The 21,608-nt window shown below is 35.8% G+C and overlaps 2 protein-coding genes across 7 annotated transcripts; one reads left to right on the forward strand and one right to left on the reverse strand.

Moving 5' to 3' along the window:
• Positions 1-6,844: 6,844 nt before the first annotated feature.
• LOC108459732 (uncharacterized) lies at positions 6,845-7,914 on the forward strand. Its single transcript, XM_017759136.2, has 2 exons — positions 6,845-7,450; positions 7,519-7,914. The coding sequence occupies exons 1-2, from the start codon at positions 6,881-6,883 to the stop codon at positions 7,837-7,839; spliced, it is 891 nt and encodes a 296-aa protein (XP_017614625.2). The 5' UTR covers positions 6,845-6,880; the 3' UTR covers positions 7,840-7,914.
• Positions 7,915-8,135: 221 nt separating this feature from the next.
• On the reverse strand, positions 8,136-11,555 carry LOC108458394 (uncharacterized). Of its 6 annotated transcripts, none has more exons than XM_017757772.2 (7): positions 11,380-11,555; positions 10,668-11,003; positions 9,770-9,955; positions 9,286-9,378; positions 9,113-9,171; positions 8,784-8,931; positions 8,136-8,696 (listed from the first exon to the last, which is right to left on the reverse strand). In XM_017757772.2, exons 2-7 carry the CDS (start codon positions 10,983-10,985, stop codon positions 8,598-8,600), a joined length of 903 nt encoding a protein of 300 aa, XP_017613261.1. In that variant the 5' UTR covers positions 10,986-11,003; positions 11,380-11,555; the 3' UTR covers positions 8,136-8,597. The 6 variants fall into 6 exon arrangements, with proteins under 6 accessions (XP_017613261.1, XP_017613257.1, XP_017613262.1 ...); XM_017757768.2 differs by having other exon boundaries at positions 10,668-11,016; XM_017757773.2 differs by having other exon boundaries at positions 11,353-11,555.
• Between the last annotated feature and the right edge of the window lie 10,053 nt (positions 11,556-21,608).

Raw genomic sequence — 21,608 nt, forward strand, 5'->3', positions numbered from 1 at the left:
GTGAACATATGTATATAAGGTTATAATATGGTTAATATATGTCCTACAAATGGTAATTTGAATACATGTGATGATATGATATATATAATGTTAATGTTGCCTTGGTTTTAATGCCTTGAATTGGTTGGTATATGTATGCAAGTATTAATGTTGGTACAAGGAAAATTTAGGTGAGAAATAAGGCCTGGAAATAGCTTTATTTTGTCCACACAGGCGTATGTCTCAACCATGTGTGATACATGGCCATGTGCACGGGCGTGTGGTTTGGCCGTGTGAACCCTGCATCTTAAAAATTGAGAAATAGAATAATCAGAATTGGTCACATGGGTAGAGACACGGACGTGTGTCTTAACTGTGTGAAATACATGGGCGTATGTCTTGGCCGTGTGAATCCTGCACCTATTTTTGAAAATTAAATTGTCCTCATGGCCTAGCACACGGACGTGTGGCTGGTCGTGTGACCCAAGTCAGTAGGTACCCTAATTTGAGCACGGGCTAGGACTCGGCCATCTGCCTCACATCGAATGCTCACACGGCCTAAGACACGGGAGTGTGACCCCTGTATTTAAGAAAAACTTTGAAATTTCACAAAAAATTCTCTAAGTTTCTGATTTAGTCCTGACTTGTTTCTAATGTGTAAACTAGGCCTCGTGGGTTCAATTAAGGGAAAATATGATTAAATATGATTGGTTTTGGATATGAACAATAAATTATATAAATTAACTGTATTTGTTCTCTAAACTTCGGTGATGTTCTATAACCTTGTTCCGGCGACAAATATAGGTTAGGGGTGTTGCAATACATTCATTGATGGGGTAAATTTTATTAACTTAAATTCATCAAAATTGTTGTTTTTCAAGCTCAAAAGATCAATCGATTTGCGACAAGTTTTTGTATGGGATCCAAGCATTTTTGAGTTGAGATGTCTTCATATCAATCTAAAAGCTATCTTTTAGTTTCGAAATGCATTTTGAATAACTTTATTTTGAGTCTGAGAACTCAAATTATAGTCATTTTAGTGAAGGCTACGTGAGCAGAATTTCTAAACGGGATTATTACAAGAAATTACTAATTTTGAGCTTTAGTTCGAGTTTCAATCATATTGGGTTCAATTTTAAGGCTTAATTTTGATTATACATGAGCCCAGTATTTTATTTTTTTAGGTTTTCTATTTTTCTATTTTTTATTCCGAATTTAAGAATATTTTTTTAGTATTTTCAATTGTTTAGAAGTTTTACGTTTCTTAGTCAATAAGAAAGTTTAGTTCAACTTAAACTACTTCTTAGATAAAGTTTTATTATATTTAGGAGTTTTATCATTCATTAGAATATATTTCTCTTGTGTTTTTTTAGAAGTAGTTTTCTTCTTTTTTTTCTTCTTGAAGTTGTGGGAAGCACCCTTCACTCTCCAATTTACTAGGTTTTGACCTTAGGGGATTGGTTAGAGGCATTTGTGAAGCGTGTTGAAGTTTTTTCTTCAAAGGGTTTCATAGGATATCGACTTTTCATCACCTTCTATTGAATCTTTTTCTATGTCTCTACTATCTTTATTAATCTTGACTATGTTCATTTGAATCTTTTTATGATGTTCCCCGTCTTGTTTAATTTAGGTGTCAAGATCCTAGGGTTTCTTTTTAAGAAACTTGAATCAAAGTTCAAGAGACCTTGATCTCCTAATCCATTTGATCTTTTCCATTCTTTTCTTTATTTTCTAATCTACTTAAAACAGAAGTTGTTTGATGATTCTTTTCTTGCATTTCAGGTTACTTGGTTGCTAAGATAGGAGTTTTCCTAATTTGATTTGGTTTTCCCTCATGCCAAACAACTTGAACTCGATCCTGTCCATTTTGTTCTTATTACATATTTATCATGCACCATAGTATTTTAATTGTTAAAAGAAGTGTTTCATGCTATCTTCATTAATCGTATTGTGTAAGATAGGGTACTCATGTGTCCAAAAAACATTTTGTATAGTGTTACTTGGGTAGCTAATAATCATTAAATTGTTTAATGTGAAATATCAAAAGTGCCTATCAAATATCAATAATTGACAAAGAAATTAAATATGTTTGTTTTTATTACTGTTGATTTGAGTTAGTATGCTTTTAGATTAATTATAAGCATATAGTAAATGTTAGAATGTATTGGATCACCATAGAGCTTGTAGAAGCTTAGTGCTTCGTATTGTTTTTTCGTGCACAAGTCATAGGTAAAGCATGAAGGATTTTTTTGCAACAACTTGTCTCTAAAGGTTCACATACTATTTTCGTAAAGACTTAGTTTCTTAGTTTGATTTGTTAAGGCGTGTACTTAGAAGAATTTGAGTTTTTAGTTCCGTCATTAATTGGTTGATTTGTTTTCATAAATGCTTTTGGCTACATTGGCTTAAAACTATTGTTTTGATCCATTTGTGAAGGATGAATTTTGGTTTTTGGTTGAATATTTTCAAGGATTCAAGTGTTTAAAGTTTATGACATTAATGTTGAAGAAGTGGGTGTTAAATCTACCAAGCATGTTATATTTTGCGTTATTTAGTGATTGGGAATGTGTGATGGAGTATTGATTGTGTTATTAAGTATTAAATGTGTTACTTATGTGTCTAGAATACCTATAGAATGTTTTGGTTTGTTTTGGTTGAGTCTAAGTTTTAAATTTTTGCACCTTTTGGCTTCAAGTCTATATTTCTGGGCTTGGGTATTGGAACCTCAAGCCTAGGTACCGCTACCTCTTAAACTGGGTATGGGAACCAAAACCCAATGTATCAGTATTTTTTGAAAACCGTAACCAAATTTTTGAAAAAGGGGAGTCAAGTTTCAAACTCGAGGCCAAGTTTTATGGACCTCCAAGTATCGATACTCGTGCTCGAGTACTGGTACAAACCCCTTAAAGTCTCAAAACTCCAAAACATCAAAGCTCACTATTCCAAAATTCAAAGTCAAGTATCGGTACATACAACCAATATATCAATGCTTCGGTTGCAAGATGCATATTTAGGGTCGCTCGACATTTTAAAGTCCGGTTAACCTCTGTTTTCATTTGTTTTAGGTCCAGGAATGATTGGGATGTTGTTGAAAGTTTATAAGTTGTGTTTAGATGCATTTTTTGTGGAAAGAATGAATCAGTGGATTGCTCTGGCGACCAATATAACACTTCATATCTTATCAGACTCCCATGCCGAGTTTTGAGTGTTATAGGCAACGTGATTTACACTGCTCAACCTATCCTTGTTCCATTGCGAACCATCCCCTTCTACTACCTGTTCAACTGCTTCCATCATTGCCTCCACTGACTCCAAAAGACCAAGACCTTGTTATAAGCTATATCAGAAATCAAAGGGGAGTTAGCAAGTAGTGTTCTGGAAAAATATCTAAGAGAAGAACAAGAAAAATTCTCAGTCGCATTGCCTCACCAAGAATAATTGTTCACCATCTAAGAACCTCTCAACACTTTCGCCACACCCCAACACCATACCCACTACACCTACCAGCAACTCTCCACTCAATATAACCCTCTGTCACCTTAACAAACAACCTCCTCCTTTTCTAGAACAATAAACTTAACATATTGCCCCTGCTAAACAACCTCATTTACCGAAGAATCCTCACTACTAATAGTCAACTCAATCAAAATTAATAATGATTTTAATTTTAAATAATATTCTTAATGTTTTATTAAAAATATTTTTAGTAATATTTTAATAATAAGTGTATATTACAATTTATAAATATTTAGTATTAAATGTTTTATAGTATAAAATATGAATATTTTCATAATATAAAATGAGTATTTGTTTAAAATCTTCTCACTTCATTTTAGTTTCCAATATGTTATCATTCACTCTCATATACTTCAAATTAGTTTTAATTAGTCATTAGTTATTATTAAGTCTATATAAATATTGGCTCGAATAGTTGTTGAGTTACAAATTATGTGCATGGAATGAGTGGCTAAGGGAGTGGACACTCCTTCAAGCATTGCGATTACAGGAGTAAAACAGGGGACACACAAATTGTTTAAGCAGTTCAGTTTCCATATGTTTATGGAGCCTAGCTTAGAGAGAAATATTCACTATCTTCAACATTTACAACTAGTGGTCCTAAATCTAGCACACAACCATAACAATTTCCTCACCTTTGTACCTTGAAAAATAGTACTCTCACCACTAAATTCACCCTTGTGAATTTAGCATGTAAAACCACAACTCAATAGGTTTTACAATCACAATGCACTCATAAAATGAAGTTCCTTGCTAGAACAGATTAAGTACCATATCTCTTTGTGTACAATCACCTATATAAGTCTCTCAATTATATAGAATATTTCAAGACTTGCTAACATAAAGAAGATTTATCACAATCCCCATTAAAGAGCAAGTAAATGAGTTGAATACAGTATAATAATAATAAACAAAGTAAACAAGGACTTTTGGCAGCTAAGATATCAAGGCTCTAATCCAATCTAATATCCTCGATCCAAGAGATTAGATAAGTAAGACCCAGTCTGATTCGATCTTCCATATATGTTTCCTTAAGTGATATAATCTTCAATGATGGGCTAGATACATTCCACAATATCAACATAGTCCAAAAATCCAATTCAATAAATTGTCAATAATTCAAATATGGAAATTGTCTCAACTTTAGCAATCATCTAGGGAGTGTGCATTCCTACAAGCACTCCTTCACCCTTCTCATATTTTTGAACATAAAATATTAGTTATTATAAAATGAAACTTCAGTTGTTAAAAGGAAATACTTTTATGATATTTTGTTACAAAGATAATTTATATTGTTTTTGTTCACTCAAAACAACTTTCAAAATCTTAGGGTAGCGTTTGGGAACTAAGATTTCGAATTTAAATTTAAAAGTAATGTAAATTGAGTAGTAAGCTATTTAAAAAAATTGTAACATTCGTGATCATTTCTCAAATCTATGAATTTGCTAGAAGCCTACTTAGTAATAACTTTGATATCTTTAAAATATTTTTGAATTTGACAAATCCATATTTTTTATATTTTTTGATATATATTATATTGAATCACAACTAATCTTACTATAATATATGCATTTCATTCTTATCATTTATGTAATTAAAATTCAAATCCAAATTTTAAAAATCTAAGTTACCATAAAAAATTTGCTAAACAACTAAAATATATATAAACTTTATCCTTAAAAATTATTTTTCAGAAAAACTATTTTTAGAAAGGATTCCACAAACACAACCTTATTTCAATTGACTTGTGAATAAAAATAAGGAGTTGTTTCTATAGTGTTGAAGTGTCTCACCACAATGTATAAACTATCATACAAAAACATATATGTTACTAAACATCTTTATTTTAAAAATGAAAAAATCCAGTGGGCTAATAACTAATGAATGAGACGGCGAAAAGTAGTTGGAAAATTGGCATCTTCTTCAATCATAATCATGGCTTCTTTAGCTTTAATTTTCAAACTCCCTTAGATGGTTCTTTGTCTACCCCACGAATGCATGCTTCATCCCTCTCTATTTCACATTGCTATATTTTTAATTAATTCCAAAATTGGTTTCTCCAAAAATGTCATCTTATTTTTATTCTAGTGGGAATTAAATACTATCACAACACAGTCCATTTTTTTTTCTTAATTTTTTTTTTAAGTTAAATATGCCTCTTTATATATTATTATACACATATGACATACGGTGGAAAGCATGATAACTTTATGTACACAAACGTTGAACATAAATTTGAAGGTTTGTGAATGTTTGTCTGAAAAAGAGGCGAGGAGACCCTTCCTTTCCGGTAATGAGTGGGAAAGCAATAATTATTTGAGACCATTGTTTGTTTTTGTTTGTTTTAGAAAAGCATCATCTCAATTTTCATATGATGTTTTTTTGAGACCTTATTTGCACGTTTGATGCAAACCTAAATCATGATTCCTTCTTTGTCTTTGTCTTAAAATCACTTTTGATGTTAAGTTTCATCTCTTCTTTTCAAAGAAACAACAACATTATTTGATAATTAACTACTTTTTGAATTTTGATAAATAATTTTACAAAATTTGATTAAGGTAATTATTATTAATTTTTTATTAAATTAGATAAAATTATACATTACCACAAAAAAAACACTATGCAATAATAATTGAATAATTCTGTTCAGAGATATCTGTTAGACTTATTCAAACATCTGGTTATCCACTCAAGTCAGAAATATGGTCTAATAAACAAGTTTAGTTTCCAACATTCAAAACTCGAGCGCTATTTGACTTAAACTGTTTTTAATTTTATATTACAAATATTATTTTGTTTTTATGTAAATACTATAATGTATATACTAAAAGTATGTTTTTCAAGATATTAAAATTTTAATAAAATTAGTTTAGAGTGGTGATTAAAACTCATGTCAAACACCTTCGGTACATGTTCAAATCTTGTTATCTTCATTCTCACTCTCAATATTGTATAAAATGTTAACAAAACAATTAAATTAACATAAATTATTTTTTACTTCTTTTATTAAATATGAGAGGCCTAAAATTAATTTGAGCTAATCATTTATAAATATAAATAGACTTAGATAAGATTTGAGTCTCAAATTTTGGATCAGACCGAACAGAAACAAGATTAATTTATGTTAATACCATACAACGGTCCGACTTAAACCCAATTCAACCAAACCATAAACATCTCTAACACTCGTTGGAGTTAAAAAATTAATGAGCTTCTTACTAAACTGCTAGGAGTATCCTCAGATTTGGGGGTTTAGGCCATTGAACCCATTAGTAGGATTGAAAAGCCCAAATTCGGCCCAATTATACCAATGTTTAGTGGGCCCTAATTGATATCTGCAAATGTTTACAACCATAAAATTTAGCAAGCTTTTCTGCAAAATCAGATGATTTCCCTGGAAGGAGTTTCAAGTATTCGGAAAACACATGATATGCTACCTATTCACTCAAAACCCAAGCCATGGAACCCATCCAATGCACCAAATCCACCAACATTTAAAAAAATTCTTCCACTAAAAATTTCAAACACTTGGAATGAAAACAAGGAAGCAAATGAATCAAAAGCAGGCAGAATCAAACGCCTGGTGCTTACCAATGAAGGCAGAACCAAGCTCAACACCTTTCCCGACAGGGAATTCTATGCTTACCCCAGGTTTGTAACTCATGTTGATGATGGATTCATTGCCACACTAACAGATCTGTACAGGAAGAGGCTAAAGCCTGGCTCAGAGATTCTTGACCTCATGAGTTCATGGATTAGCCATCTACCAAATGAAGTTGTTTACAAAAGAGTGGTAGGGCATGGACTTAATGCTCAGGAGCTTGCCAGGAATTCTAGGATGGATTACTTCTTTGTCAAGGATCTAAATCAGGACCAGAAGCTCGAGATTGAAGACTCAAGTTTCGATGCTGTCTTATGCACGGTCAGTGTACAGTATCTTCAGCAACCTGAGAAGGTAAACTGTATGAATATGAAGTTGTATAGGAATCAATGAGATCATGAATCAACGATTGCTTGTTATAGGCTTTTGCAGAAGTTTTTCGGGTGCTTAGGCCAGGAGGCGTGTTCATTGTGAGCTTCAGCAATAGGCTTTTCTATGAGAAAGCAATCAATGCCTGGAGAGATGGAACTGCATATAGTAGAGTACAACTTGTTCTTCAGTATTTCCAGTGTATTGAAGGGTTCACACAGCCGGAAGTGATCCGGAAATTACCGAGTGCTGGTAATTCTCAAGATGACAAGTCGCCGTTCAGCTGGTTCATGAAGTGGCTTGGGTTATTTTCGGGTTCAGACCCCTTTTATGCTGTCATAGCTTACAAGAACTTCAAACCTGTATATGATTAAAAAAGAAGTCAAGTAGATACTGTAATCTACATTTGAGCTTAAACTGCATCAATTATTTACCGTTTTAAGTTGGAATTTAGAGCTCCTTGAAAAAAAAAAATTGCATTGGTTGAAGGTTTTTTTTTTTTTTTTTTTTTTACTGGTGTAATAATTCTTTTTTGCGTCATACTATCCTTGTCCAAAATTACCTAGGTCGCACTCCACGGCTTAAATCCAGCCATTTGTTAACAAACTAAGAATGTTTGAATTGCTATCAATTGGAAAACTAATTAGTACTACAATTTAAAAGGCTGAAATTCTCCCCAAGTCCAAATTTTCACTTAAATAGACCAAAATTTGCATGCCTTGAAAGCCGTTGTGCTGCCCAAGAAGCATAGAACATGCTTGTTTAAACAACTGATAAACCAAAATCTAGAAAAACTTTGATCTTACTGCTTAGCTAATGAATTTACAGATCTGTTTCAATCTATACTGCATAGATCCATCAATACTAAATATAGGGGCTATACTTTGAATTATAGTCCAGAGGTGTTCTGGCAAGAACAAAAAGAAAACTAAAAAAGCCTGTCCTATTGTTTCAAATCTACGAGTTCATCAATAACTCGAAGACAAAAAGATCAAGTTACTAGGATCGCCAGCAATCTGCAAAGAATCTTAATGATGACCATGAATATTCGTTGAGCAACTTTAAGCGACACTCATATAATGGTCTCAATAGAAGGCCATGCAGAACTGCTGTAGTGGTCTCAGAAGAATGGCTATGATGTTGGGGTTGTGCTACATTGCAATTGCGCAAGCATTTTGGCTTTCTCGACTGCTTCAACATAGTAATATAATCTCCAAAGCGTCACATTTTCCTGCAAGACAAGAAGACATTGCCTTGGCCCAGGTTAGAAATTCTAAATTAACTCAAGAAATCAAGTTCCTCGAATCTATTTCTTTACCTCTTTTTCCAGATCAACAAAGATTTCTTCACAAGGCTTTTCAGCTGGCCTACCACGCTGGATAATTTCAACAACACGGACAAGATTTTCCTTGGGTAGCTGTTGTATCAATTTCTGAAGCTGCCGCTTCTCAGTACGAGTCATAGGCCTGTAAATTGGAGTTAAAAGTGTGAAACTGCTTGGGATGAGGTGAGAAGTGGCTGTATTATGACATCATATGCACATTTGAAACGTCAAATGCATAACATAGCCCCTAATACCCATTGCAAAATAGCATCATGTCTAGACCATACTTAAAAGTTATAAGTTCCTCGGGAACAAACCCATACCTACACTTGGACATTATAGCATCTAAAGTTTCTTCAAGCTTCTGCTCCATATGCACCAGCTGAAAAGAGAAGATGCCTCCTCAGTCAGCTATAAACAATTTGCCAAAGAGGCAAACATGACATAGAAGGGTCGAAAATGTTTTAAACTAAGAATACAATTTTCAGAAAATCACCGTTGAGGATAGTTCATCAGAATATTTTTTCATTGTTTCCTCTACCAGCAGCTGGTTATCATTCTTTAGAAGGAACTCCAAATCATCTTCCACCTTTAAAACAATGAAACACATTTATCAATAAGTTACTGATTATAACGCCTGATTTTGTAAGCTTACATGCTCAAGAGTCACGTGCCTCTGCTGATTCAAATAAGAATATGCATACATGAATATAGAATATAGATGCATAGACATACAAAAAAGAATATGAGAAAATATATCTAATGCCACAAAAAGTTCCACAGATGAATAATCATGACTGTTGGACTGCAAAAGAATTTAACCTAAAGCCTGTTTTCTCTTCAGTATAGACAATTTGGCATTTCTTACAATCTAATTTTCTATTTGAGAAAATGCATGTGCTCCTCCTTTCATCATGCAAGAAATATTTTATGGTGAATCATGACCAAGACTGAACAATAGGATGAAGAGTAAAATATACCTCTTTGCAAGATCCAGATTTGATGGGATGAGAATTTCCAGTGATGCTGATTGGTGATAAGGAAGATGATAATTTAGGTTTCTTACTGGCAACTTGGGCTGCATCTCCATCTAAAGGTGAAGTCACCAAACTGTTGCTTCTGATCTTATAACGTAACTCAGACATAGACACAACAGGATCTAACATCTGCAACAATCAAGTTAATCAGTTACAAAAATAATTTCCCTCTGAAAGATGGAAGCCAAAAACCAATTCTACATTATTGTATCATTGATCATTACTTTGAAAGAAGTATAGAGAAAGAGACATAAAGAACCAGCAATTTAGGTAATCAAAATAGATGGGCACAATTGAGGCAGCAAGCAAGCTAAAGGTTGCCACAAGGTGCTAAGAGCTAGAAAGGGGCGCAAGTGATAATAGGCATTAACATGTCCTTACCTTCCAAAAAATTTAAAATGGCATATCCAACGCAAGATTTTTTATGACTTGCACCCTCGACAACATTGGTAAAGAACAACACAACCTATAAAACTGTTATGAGTATTCTAAATTGAGATCTATCTTGATCATTAGAGACAAGATTAGTGCTTTGTTGTAGCACAATTTAAAACAACTGTTTATGAAAGCAAGACAATGTGCAAGTACACAAGCATGAGACAACGGGGCTTTCAATTTTATCTATTAATGGTTTTCACTTGTCTTGGGAGAGAATATGATTGTTGGATATTACAAAAGGTTAAACAAAAAAGGTAGACTGTATTCTGTACTAGCTCTAGAAGTTCAGAGTACAAAAACCATAAGCACTTCTAATAAATCAAATTCTACAGGTCCCAAATGGTCGGAACCATAACTCATTTATCTTCAGAAAACAGGAATAGCGAGTTGCAAAAATCTATACCTCCTCAACTTCCATTGAGAGATCATTCACACTTTGCCTAAGTAATCCTTTCAATCTTCCTTTCTTGAAATCCGAAAGCTCAGCACCAATGCTGTTTTCAAAAAGTGAATCAACATCTTTAGGACTGCAATCCATAGACTCTTTATCATTGACCACCACATACTTCCCTTGAGACAACTCGGATGCATTGGAATTGGACAGAGTATTTTTATCTTCTGACAACAGGTCAGCTATCTGACAAGCATAGAAGCTGAAGAAATCAGGTCCAGCTTTACATTGCTCACTCGAACCATCCGAATTTCTCGGCATCTCTGACATGATAGAAGAACTACTACTCTGCATACGACAACTACATAGATACGAATCAGTCCAGACTCCAGATAAATAACTGAAGCAAAAGAGGAAGAAGCACCATTATACATACTATACAAAGTTCTCTCTAAAGCTATATTTAGAAACATGAATTTGAACATTTGGATTTAATTTCATTTGTTATAAAAAACTGTGAGTATGAAATCCATCAATTATGTATAAATTCATTAACATTCAATATGATTATATTTCTGAAAGGTGTAGAAACATGAATTTCAAATTCAAATATATATATTTAAAATTCACAAATATATATATATATATATATATACACTTCAAATTCAATAATTAATGGACGTGCAACCTTCGTTACCCGGGCTCGGCAATTGGAGTGCAGTACCTGAATCGACACGTTCCGACACGGGATACGGGTCAGATCCGAAAAAAAAAACCAGCGGACATGGCGGTGGCTGAGAACTGAGATGAGAAGAGAAGAAAAAAAACTGATTCGCAGAGGCGAAAGAGGGAGAGAGAGAAGAGGGACGATGGTACGAGACAGGTGATGATGACGATGGTAGAGTTAATATAAATACTTTATTTATATGGGTAAAGTACTGAATTAGTCATTCAATTATTCGAGAGCTTTTATTTTTTATTATTCAGAAAAATATTATTACAATTAGAATTAATCTTTAATTGAAAACTTAAAAAATTATTAACCGACTCCAAATTGAGTTAATTCGGTTAACCGACCGATTAACCGAATTCGGTCGGTTAACCAAATTTTTTCGATTTTACTCGAATTTTACACACCCCTACTTACGTCCTCTTATATTGGCAACAATGCCCATGCCACTTTAGCTAATGTTCGATCGACCAATTTAACAATTTTTAATGCATTATTTTAGTTTCTATTGCTTTTTTACTTTAATTCTTACTCCTTTTTTACCTGGATCAATACATAAAGAAAATTTGATGGCCACAATAAAAGCGACTTAGAAATTAGGTGACCAAAATGAAAATGTAAACATGATGTGAAAATAATTTGGCGTGTACAGTCAGTTATCGTTAAAGACTTAATGATTGGGTGACTAAAACGAAAGTTTCCTAAAAGTTGAGTTACGAAATTATAAAGATTTTTTAAACTAAAATGAAAATGCTTTAAAAGTTGGATGAGCTATTCATATTTGCAGATAGTTTTAGAGAAGAGAGAATAATATATATTAAGTTTAAATACGTCAAAAAGTCTCGTATTGTAACGCCCCAATTTTCGGGAATTCTGTGAATGTTGGCATAAGTTTAATTATGTTAGTGGGCCTCTAGAAGGCCCAAGCTTAAGATAGAACCCGGCAATTTTAGTTAATTTTTTTTGTTCCATAAGAAAAAGGGGGTGAAATTATGAAATAGGACCTATGTGAAAACGTTTGAAAATGCTATAGGCTAAATTGAAGTGGCCAAACAAATAGGAGTGCAAAATAGGAGGATTTGCATGACAAACCTCCCATTTTACATGAAGTGGCCAGCCATCATGTTGTTGTAGACAAAATGTGCACTTGATATCCATAATTTATGGTACAAATTGATACAAATTGATAATGGGTTAGGTAAATGTTCCATGATAATGGGTTAAGTAAATGTTTCATGATAATGGGTTAAGTAAATGTTCCATGATAATGGGTTAGGTAAATGTTCCATGATGGGAATTTCATGTCTTTTGTATTAAAGAATTAAATGGATGAAATATGAAATTTTATTAAAAAAAAGGGGGTGAAAATAACAAAGTTTTGTCCAGCTTTGTTCATCATAGCCTAAAGTTAGAGAAGGGAAAGGAGAGGAGAAAGCTCTTGAATGTTCGGTCACTTGAGGAAGAAAATTGAAGGTAAGTTCATGGTAGTTTGCTTTTATTTTGAGGTTCATGAGTTCTTGATTCTACCTTAACTCTTGAAGCATATTTTGGTTTTTAGTTGTGTTGTGAGCATTTAGTCATGAATTAAAATGAAGGAAATGGTTGTTGTTTCATGTTCTTTTGATGAAAAATGGAAGATAGGTGAAGTTGAGCCAAACAAATGAGCATGCATGTGCCTTAGATGTTAAAGGGAAAAATCGGCTAACATGTTGTGCTTTAAAATGATGAAATGGAGATTATACTTAAGTAAAATCATAGATATGTGATGATTGATTGGTGATATACATGTTTAAATAACATGCATGCAAGTTATGTGTGAAAGAGTGATTTGGTAATAAATTTGCTTGGGACAGCAGCAGTAACGTGACTTTGGAAAATCACCATAAATTGTGAGAGATGAGTTAGAAGGTGAATAAATTATGTAATTAAATTTTAATGAGTCTAGTTTCAAATGAAATAAACGAGAACATATTTTGAATTCTGTACAATGAGAAATTTGATTCGTAATAAAGAGTGGTCAGATTAGTCAAACAGTGAAACATGGGAAACTTTAAGAAAAATCTGGTATTGATTGGCCAAACCAAAAATTCTGAAAATTTTATGGATAGAAGATATATGAGTCTATTTTCAGGGAAAATTAACGGCACTTGATTTGGAGTTTCGTAGCTCTAGTGATAAATGATTTAGTGATTGTTGCTCAGGAAGACAGCTTGCAGTGAAATTATGATTATGTGGTAAACATTGACAAAAATTTGTTAATGAGTTGCTTATTGATTGCTTATAAGCTTACTATGATCTGTAGGTGTGGTTGGCCGAATATTGTAAGGGGTTAATACGTAGTTCGTATTTGAATAGTTAGATTAACGTGTTAGTAATCCAATTGTAGGCAGTTCGTGTGTGGAACTCGTCAGCATATCGTCGCAAACAGGTGTGTAACTGACACCTTCTCATAGACTAGATTGGCAAAAGCCGAAAAGCTGAAATGCCGAAAAGTCGGTATTTTGGGAATTTGCGAGTGTGCGAATGCTCGTAAGATAGTTGGGTTTGTATATTTGGTAATCTAAAGTAATAAACTGCAGTACGCGTGATTTCGTACATTTTGATAATTTGGGCTTAATGGGCCAAAGATCGGGTTCATGGGCCAACGGCCTCAATTCGGTAAGTATGCGCGGTAAGTGTTCTGATAGTACGTAAATAGTTAGGATATGCATGAAAACCCTATAAGCAGTTAAATTACTATAATACCCCTATGTATGGAAAATTACTGTTATACCCCTAGGTGCAAAATTATCGTTATACCCCTAGGGTTAATTTTGACTGAAAAGCATGACGATCTGATTCTGTATGATGTATGCCATGATTATATATCTGTTGCATGAGAACATGGGTTATATTATGGAAGAAGCGTCCTGGTGGCTATGCCACAATTATCGATCCGTGGCTCGCCCCATATATCTGATTCCGTGGCTATGCCACGATTATCGATCTGGTGGCTCGCCACATATATCTGTTCTGGTGGCTCTGCTACAATATCTGTATCTGGTGACTTCGTCACAATATCCGGCACCTCATTGCGGTTTCGTGGTGTGTAGCGGTTGGGTGGGTCGAGTAGTCTCCCACATGGTGTAAGGCTGATGCGGGGTGTTATGGATGAATCTGGGTTGGGTTTCGCATAAACATGTAATATCTGTTTTGTTCATTATGGGCCTATGGGCTTTATTCGAATTTCATTTCGGGCTAAGGCCAACTTATTCATTTACGTGGGTTGAGTGATTTAGACAATGGTTGGGTTATTTTACACATCGAGTTTCCCCAAACTCACCCTTTTATTTTCATCCACGTAGGTAATCCCCAACCATAGTGGGCTTGGAGTCGTGAGGGAATTGAGTGGCCACCCGCTCGAAAGTTTGATTTTCTTCGGTGAACTGGACATCCTTTTAATTACGTTTGAGGTTTTGGGCTTTTAAATGTAATAAGGCCGCTTATTTATTTTTGATGGTTTTTATATGTTTTATTAAGATAGGTAATATTTATATTTAACTGTTGAAATTGGATAGCTTTAGGCGCATTTTCAAAAACAAGAATTGATTTCAAAATAACACAAAAACAGCAAAGCTTCCTTAATGAAGATATTTTCCAAAATTAATCACTTTTCCTAAAAGGACTTAATCAAATCGGTTTCCTAGAAATATACATGACGTTAAAGTATGGCAATGGCGGTTTGCATGTCTAGGATTGGATCCGAAGGGAGTTTGGTACTTAAGCAGTCCGATGGACTCACCTCATCTTTTCCGGTTTCCTACCTGGTGCATAGCTTCCATTCACTTTAACCTATAATGAAATCATCTTTTAAAACACTCAGTAAGTTTTCTTTCTGGATCGGAAATGTTTTGAATGCTTCGATGTGGCATGTCGGATCCGGCCATAACGTCTGGGCCGGGTAAGGGGTGTTACATTTAGTGGTATTAGAACCTAGGTTGCAACAACTCAGCTGTGGAATGGGTTTACAAAAACAAAGATTTTCGAAAACAAAAATTTTATAAAGAATGCGAAAAACTCGATTTTCAAAATTTAGATCTTTAGAAGGTGGCATTCGAATCTCGGCTCAAGCACGTAAGTATCACTTTGAACTTTTTCGAATATTTTCTGAATTATCATGTCATCATGAAACCCTATTAGGATACTCTAGATAGGATGATCTGAAACCATAGGAAAATCGATAAGAGACTGAAAGCGTAGCTAGACTTGATTCTGCGAAAATAAACTCGAACTCTTTATCGATTCATAAAACATTTGTAATAAACATTGGAATATTAATTGATGCATAAAAATTTGTAATCAAGATAATACAATATGAGTACAAGAGGCCGTGGACGGAGCTGAGGAAGTGCTCGAGCGAGAGCCGGCGGTGGATGCACCGGTACCACCGACAACAGAGGTAGAGTCTCATGACCGCGGTGCCGAGGATAATGCCCTGTGACAGGCAATGCTTCGTGTTCTGAAAAGGGTTGCCGGGGCAAGTACGGGCAATGAAGTTTGAGGATCTATTTCTGAACGACTTCGGGCTAACGAAGCGAAGATCTTTAAGGGCGTGTCTAGTATAGCCCCGAATGTGGCAGAATATTAGTTGGAGGCCACAGCACAGATTATGGACAACTTGGACTGCTCTGAGGAGATTGTGAGTGGGGTATCTGTACTAAGTCCTTTGGGTTACTCGGTTAGGGTAGACAAACTATATAGGGATGTACCCTTAGAAACTCAAGGTAAGATTTTCCCTGGAGATCTGATGGAGTTACCGTTCGGAGAGTTTGATCTTATTTTGGGAATGGACTGGCTTGTTAAGCATAAGGCGACCCTGGATTGTGCTACTAAACGAATGGTGTTAAGGACCACAAAGGATGAGGAGGTTATGGTGATAGGTGAGCGAAGGGATTATTTGTCCAATGTGGTGTCGGCATTAAGAGCCGAGAAGTGGATTCGGAAAGGTTGTGAGGCCTATTTGGCATTTGTAAGTCAGTCAGAAGAGGAGGGACTGATAGTGGATAAGGTTAGGATCGTAAAGGAGTTTCAAGATATTTTTCTGGAGGAGCTTCCAGGATTGCCTCCGAATCGAGAAGTTGAGTTTGGAATAGATTTGTTGCCTGGAACGGCGCTTGTGTCCATCGCACCGTATAGGATGGCACCGAAGGAGTTAGTGGAGTTAAAGGCTCAAATTCAAGAGTTGTTGGATAGGGGCTTCATTAGGCCAAGCGTGTCTCAATGGGGAGCACCGGTGCTATTCGTGAAAAAGAAGGATGGTACAATGCGGATGTACATTGATTATCTCCAGTTGAACAAACTGACGATTAAGAATAAGTATCCACTGCCAAGGATTGACGATCTGTTCAACCAGCTTAGAGGAGCTTCTGTATTTTCCAAGATCGACCTTCGATCTGGATATCATCAGTTAAGAGTCAAGGAGGCAGATATCCATAAGACGGCATTCAGGACTCGGTATGGTCATTACGAGTTTCTGGTTATGCCATTTGACCGATTTAACGCTCTGCAGCATTTATGGATCTGATGAATCGTGTGTTCCAACCATTTTTTGATCAGTTCGTAGTCGTCTTTATTAACGATATCCTGGTATATTCTGAAACTAAAGCGAAACATGATGAGCATCTTTGTATAGTGCTGCAAGTGTTAAGGAAGAAGGAACTCTTTGTGAAGTTCAGCAAGTCTGAACTTTGGTTAAGGGAGGTAACCTTCTTAGGACATGCGGTCTCTACTGAGGGGATTAAGGTGGACCCTCGGAAAATTGAAGCGATTTTGGAGTGGAAGCCGCCTAGGTCAGTGTCAGAAATATGGAGTTTCCTAGGAGTGGCAGGATACTCTGAAGGTTTGTGGAAGGTTTTTTCGTGATGGCGGCACCTTTGACAAAACTCATAAGGAAAGGAGTACCGTTTGTATGGACTAAGAAGCAGCAGGAAGCTTTTGAGAAGTTGAAGAAAGTTCTGACTGAAGCACATGTGTTAATTCAGCTGGAGTCTGGGAAGGATTTTACTGTGTACAGTGATGCATCACACTTGGGTTTGGGCTGCGTGTTAATGCAAGAGGGTAAGGTGATTGCATATGCATCACGACAGCTTAAACCTCACGAAGGGAACTATCCTACTCATGATTTGGAGTTGGCGGCAGTGATATTTGCACTTAAGATTTGGAGACATTACTTGTACGGGGAGAGGTGTATTATATACACAGACCACAAGAGTCTTAAGTATTTGTTGACTCAGAAGGAGCTGAACCTTAGGAAAAGGAGATGGATTGAGTTGCTTAAAGATTATGACTGTTCGATCGAGTATCACCCAGGCAAGGCTAATGTGGTAGGCGATACTTTAAGTCGTAGAACCGTATCTGATCTGAGAGCAATGTTTGCTCGTTTGAGTCTGTATGATGATGGTAGTTTGTTGGCTGAATTGCAAGTAAGGCCAACTTGGGTGGACCAGATTAAGGAAAAGTAGTTAGAAGATGAGTCTTTAGTTGCTCGTTTTCAACAAGTTAAGGAAGGGGAAACTTCTGAGTTCGGTTTAAATGGTGATGGAGTTCTGTGTTTCCGAAGAAGAATTTGTGTTCCGAGGGACTCTGATTTAAGGCAGACAATATTGAAGGAAGCTCATAGGGGACTATGTGCCATGCATCCTGGAGGGAATAAGTTGTATCACGACTTGCGAGAATTGTACTGGTGGCCTGGACTTAAGCGAGAAGTAACGGAGTTTGTAGGAAAATGTCTGACATGCCAACAAGTGAAAGCTGAGCATAAATTACCTTCTGGACTGTTACAACCGGTGAAGATACCACTTTGGAAGTGGGAGAGGGAAACTATGGACTTTGTGAGTGGGTTGCCTTTGATACCATCAAAGAAAGACTCGGTGTGGGTGATTGTGGATAGGTTGACCAAATTAGCCCATTTCATACCTGTACGTATTGACTTTTCGCTTCAAAAGTTAGCCAAGCTGTATGTGGCAGAGATTGTATGACTTCATGGAGTTCCAGTTTCGATTGTCTCTGACTGGGATCCCAGATTCACATCTCGGTTTTGGCAAAAGTTGCATGATGCGTTGGGGACGCGATTGAACTTTAGTACGGCTTTCCATCCCTAAACTGATGGTCAGTCAGAGAGGGTTATTCAGATTCTGGAGGACATGTTGAGGGGATGCGTGATTGACTTTCGAGGTAGTTGGGAGGATTACTTGCTATTGGCAGAATTTGCGTACAATAACAGTTACCAGGCGAGTATTTGAATGGCACCGTATGAAGCACTGTATGGATGAAGGTGTCGTACACCTAGTTGTTGGACTGAACTAGGAGAGCGACAAATTCTTGGACCAGAGTTGGTGTTGATACTGAGGATAAGGTCAGAATAATTAGGGACTGGTTAAAAGAAGCATCTGATAGGCAAAAGTCGTATACAGATTTGAAGCGTAAGGAGATTGAGTACTCAATAGGTGATATGGTCTTCTTAAAGGTTTCTCCTTGGAAGAAGATATTAAGGTTCGGTAAGAAGGGCAAGTTGAGTCCGCGGTTCATTGGGCCTTATCGAGTTTTGAAGCGAGTAGGCCCAGTGGCTTATCGATTGGAATTGTCTCGAGTTAGACAGATTCACGATGTTTTCACGTCTCCATGTTAAGGTGTTATCGTCTTGACCTCGCTCATGTCCCGCCGATTCAGAAATTGAAGTTCGGTGATTTGACCTTTGAGGAGGAGCCTGTGCAAATATGGCTCGAGATGTTAAGGTTCTCGAAGGAAATCATCCGTTAGTGAAAGTACTTTGGCGTAATCATGGAAGGAAGAAGCTACTTGGGAATCGAAGAAACTATCGTCAACAATACCTCAACTAGTTGGATCGTAAATTTCGAGGACGAAATTTCTTTAAGGAGGTAGAGTTGTAACGCCCAATTTTCGAGAATTCTGTAAATGTTGGCATAGGTTTAATTATGTTAATGGGCCTCTAGAAGGCCCAAGCTTAAGATAGAACCCGACAATTTTAGTTAATTTTTTTTGTTCCATAAGAAAAAGGGGGTGAAATTATGAAATAGGACCTATGTGAAAATGTTTGAAAATTCTATAGGCTAAATTGAAGTGGCCAAATAAATAGGAGTGCAAAATAGGAGGATTTGCATGACAAACCTCCCATTTTACATGAAGTGGCCAGCCATCATGTTGTTGTAGACAAAATGTGCACTTGATATCCATAATTTATAGTACAAATTGATACAAATTTATAATGGGTTAGGTAAATGTTCCATGATAATGGGTTAGGTAAATGTTTCATGATAATGGGTTAGGTAAATGTTCCATGATAATGGATTAGGTAAATGCTCTATGATAGGAATTTCATGTCTTTTGTATTAAAGAATTAAATGGATGAAATATGAAATTTTATTAAAAAAAAAGGGGTGAAAAGAACAAAGTTTTGTCCATATTTGTTCATCATAGCCTAAAGTTAGAGAAGAGAAAGGAGAGGAGAAAGCTCTTGAATGTTTGGTCACTTGGGGAAGAAAATTGAAGGTAAGTTCATGGTAGTTTACTTTTATTTTGAGGTTCATGAGTTCTTCTTGATTCTACCTTAACTCTTGAAGCATATTTTGGATTTTAGTTGTGTTGTGAGCATTTAGTCATGAATTAAAATGAAGGAAATGGTTGTTGTTTCATGTTCTTTTGATGAAAAATGAAAGATAGGTGAAGTTGAGCCAAACAAATGAGCATGCATGTGCCTTAGATGTTAAAGGGAAAAATCGGCTAACATGTTGTGCTTTAAAATGATGAAATGGAGATTATACTTAAGTAAAATCATAGATATGTGATGATTGATTGGTGATATACATGTTTAAATAACATGCATGCAAGTTATGTGTGAAAGAGTGATTTGGTAATAAATCTGCTTGGGACAGCAGCAGTAACGTGACTTTGGAAAATCACCATAAATTGTGAGAGATGAGTTAGAAGGTGAATAAATTATGTAATTAAATCTTAATGAGTCTAGTTTCAAATGAAATAAACGAGAACATATTTTGAATTCTGTACAATGAGAAATTTGATTCGTAATGAAGAGTGGCAGATTAGTCAAACGGTGAAACATGGGAAACTTTAAGAAAAATCTGGTATTGCTTGGCCAAACCAAAAATTCTGAAAATTTTATGGATAGAAGATATATGAGTCTATTTTTAGGGAAAATTAACGGCACTTAATTTGGAATTTTTTAGCTCCAGTTATAAATGATTTAGTGACTGTTGCTTAGGAAGATAGCTTGCAGTGAAATTATGATTATGTGGTAAACATTGACAAAAATTTGTTAATGAGTTGCTTATTGATTTCTTATAAGTTTACTATGATCTGTAGGTGTGGTTGGCCGAATATTGTAAGGGGTTAATACGTAGTTCGTATTTGAATAGTTAGATTAACATGTTAGTAATCCAATTGTAGGCAGTTCGTGTGTGGATCTCGTCAGCATATCGTCACAAACAGGTGTGTAACTAACACCCTCTCATATACTAGATTGGCAAAAGCCGAAATGCCGAAAAGTCGGTACTTTGGGAATTTTTGAGTGTGCGAATGCTCGTAAGATAGTTGGGTTTGTATATTTGGTAATCTAAAGTAATAAATTGCTGTACGCGCGATTTCGTACATTTTGATAATTTGGGCTTAATGGGCCAAAGATCGGGTTCATGGGCCAACGGCCCCAATTCGGTAAGTATGCGTGGTAAGTGTGCTGATAGTAAGTAAATAGTTAGGATATGCATGAAAACCCTAAAAGTAATTAAATTACTATAATACCCCTATGTATGGAAAATTACTGTTATACCCTTAGGTGCAAAATTACCGTTATACCCCTAGGGTTAATTTTGACTGAAAAGCATGACGATCTGATTCTGTATGATGTGTGCCATGATTATATATCATTGCATGGGGACATGGGTTATATTATGGAGGAAGCGTCCCGGTGGCTATGCCACAATTATCGATCCGTGGCTCGCCCATATATATCTGATTCCGTGGTTATGCCACGATTATCGATCGATGGCTCGCCACATATATCGTTCGGTGGCTCGCCACAATATTCAGATCTGGTGACTTCGTCACAATATCCGCACCTCGCATTGCGGTTTCGTGGTGTGTAGCGGTTGGGTGGGTCAAGTAGTCTCCCACATGGTGTAAGGTGATGCAGGGGTGTTATGGATGAATCT

The sequence above is a fragment of the Gossypium arboreum genome, chromosome 4 (genome assembly GCF_025698485.1).
Source record: "Gossypium arboreum isolate Shixiya-1 chromosome 4, ASM2569848v2, whole genome shotgun sequence".
Lineage (NCBI taxonomy): Eukaryota > Viridiplantae > Streptophyta > Magnoliopsida > Malvales > Malvaceae > Gossypium > Gossypium arboreum.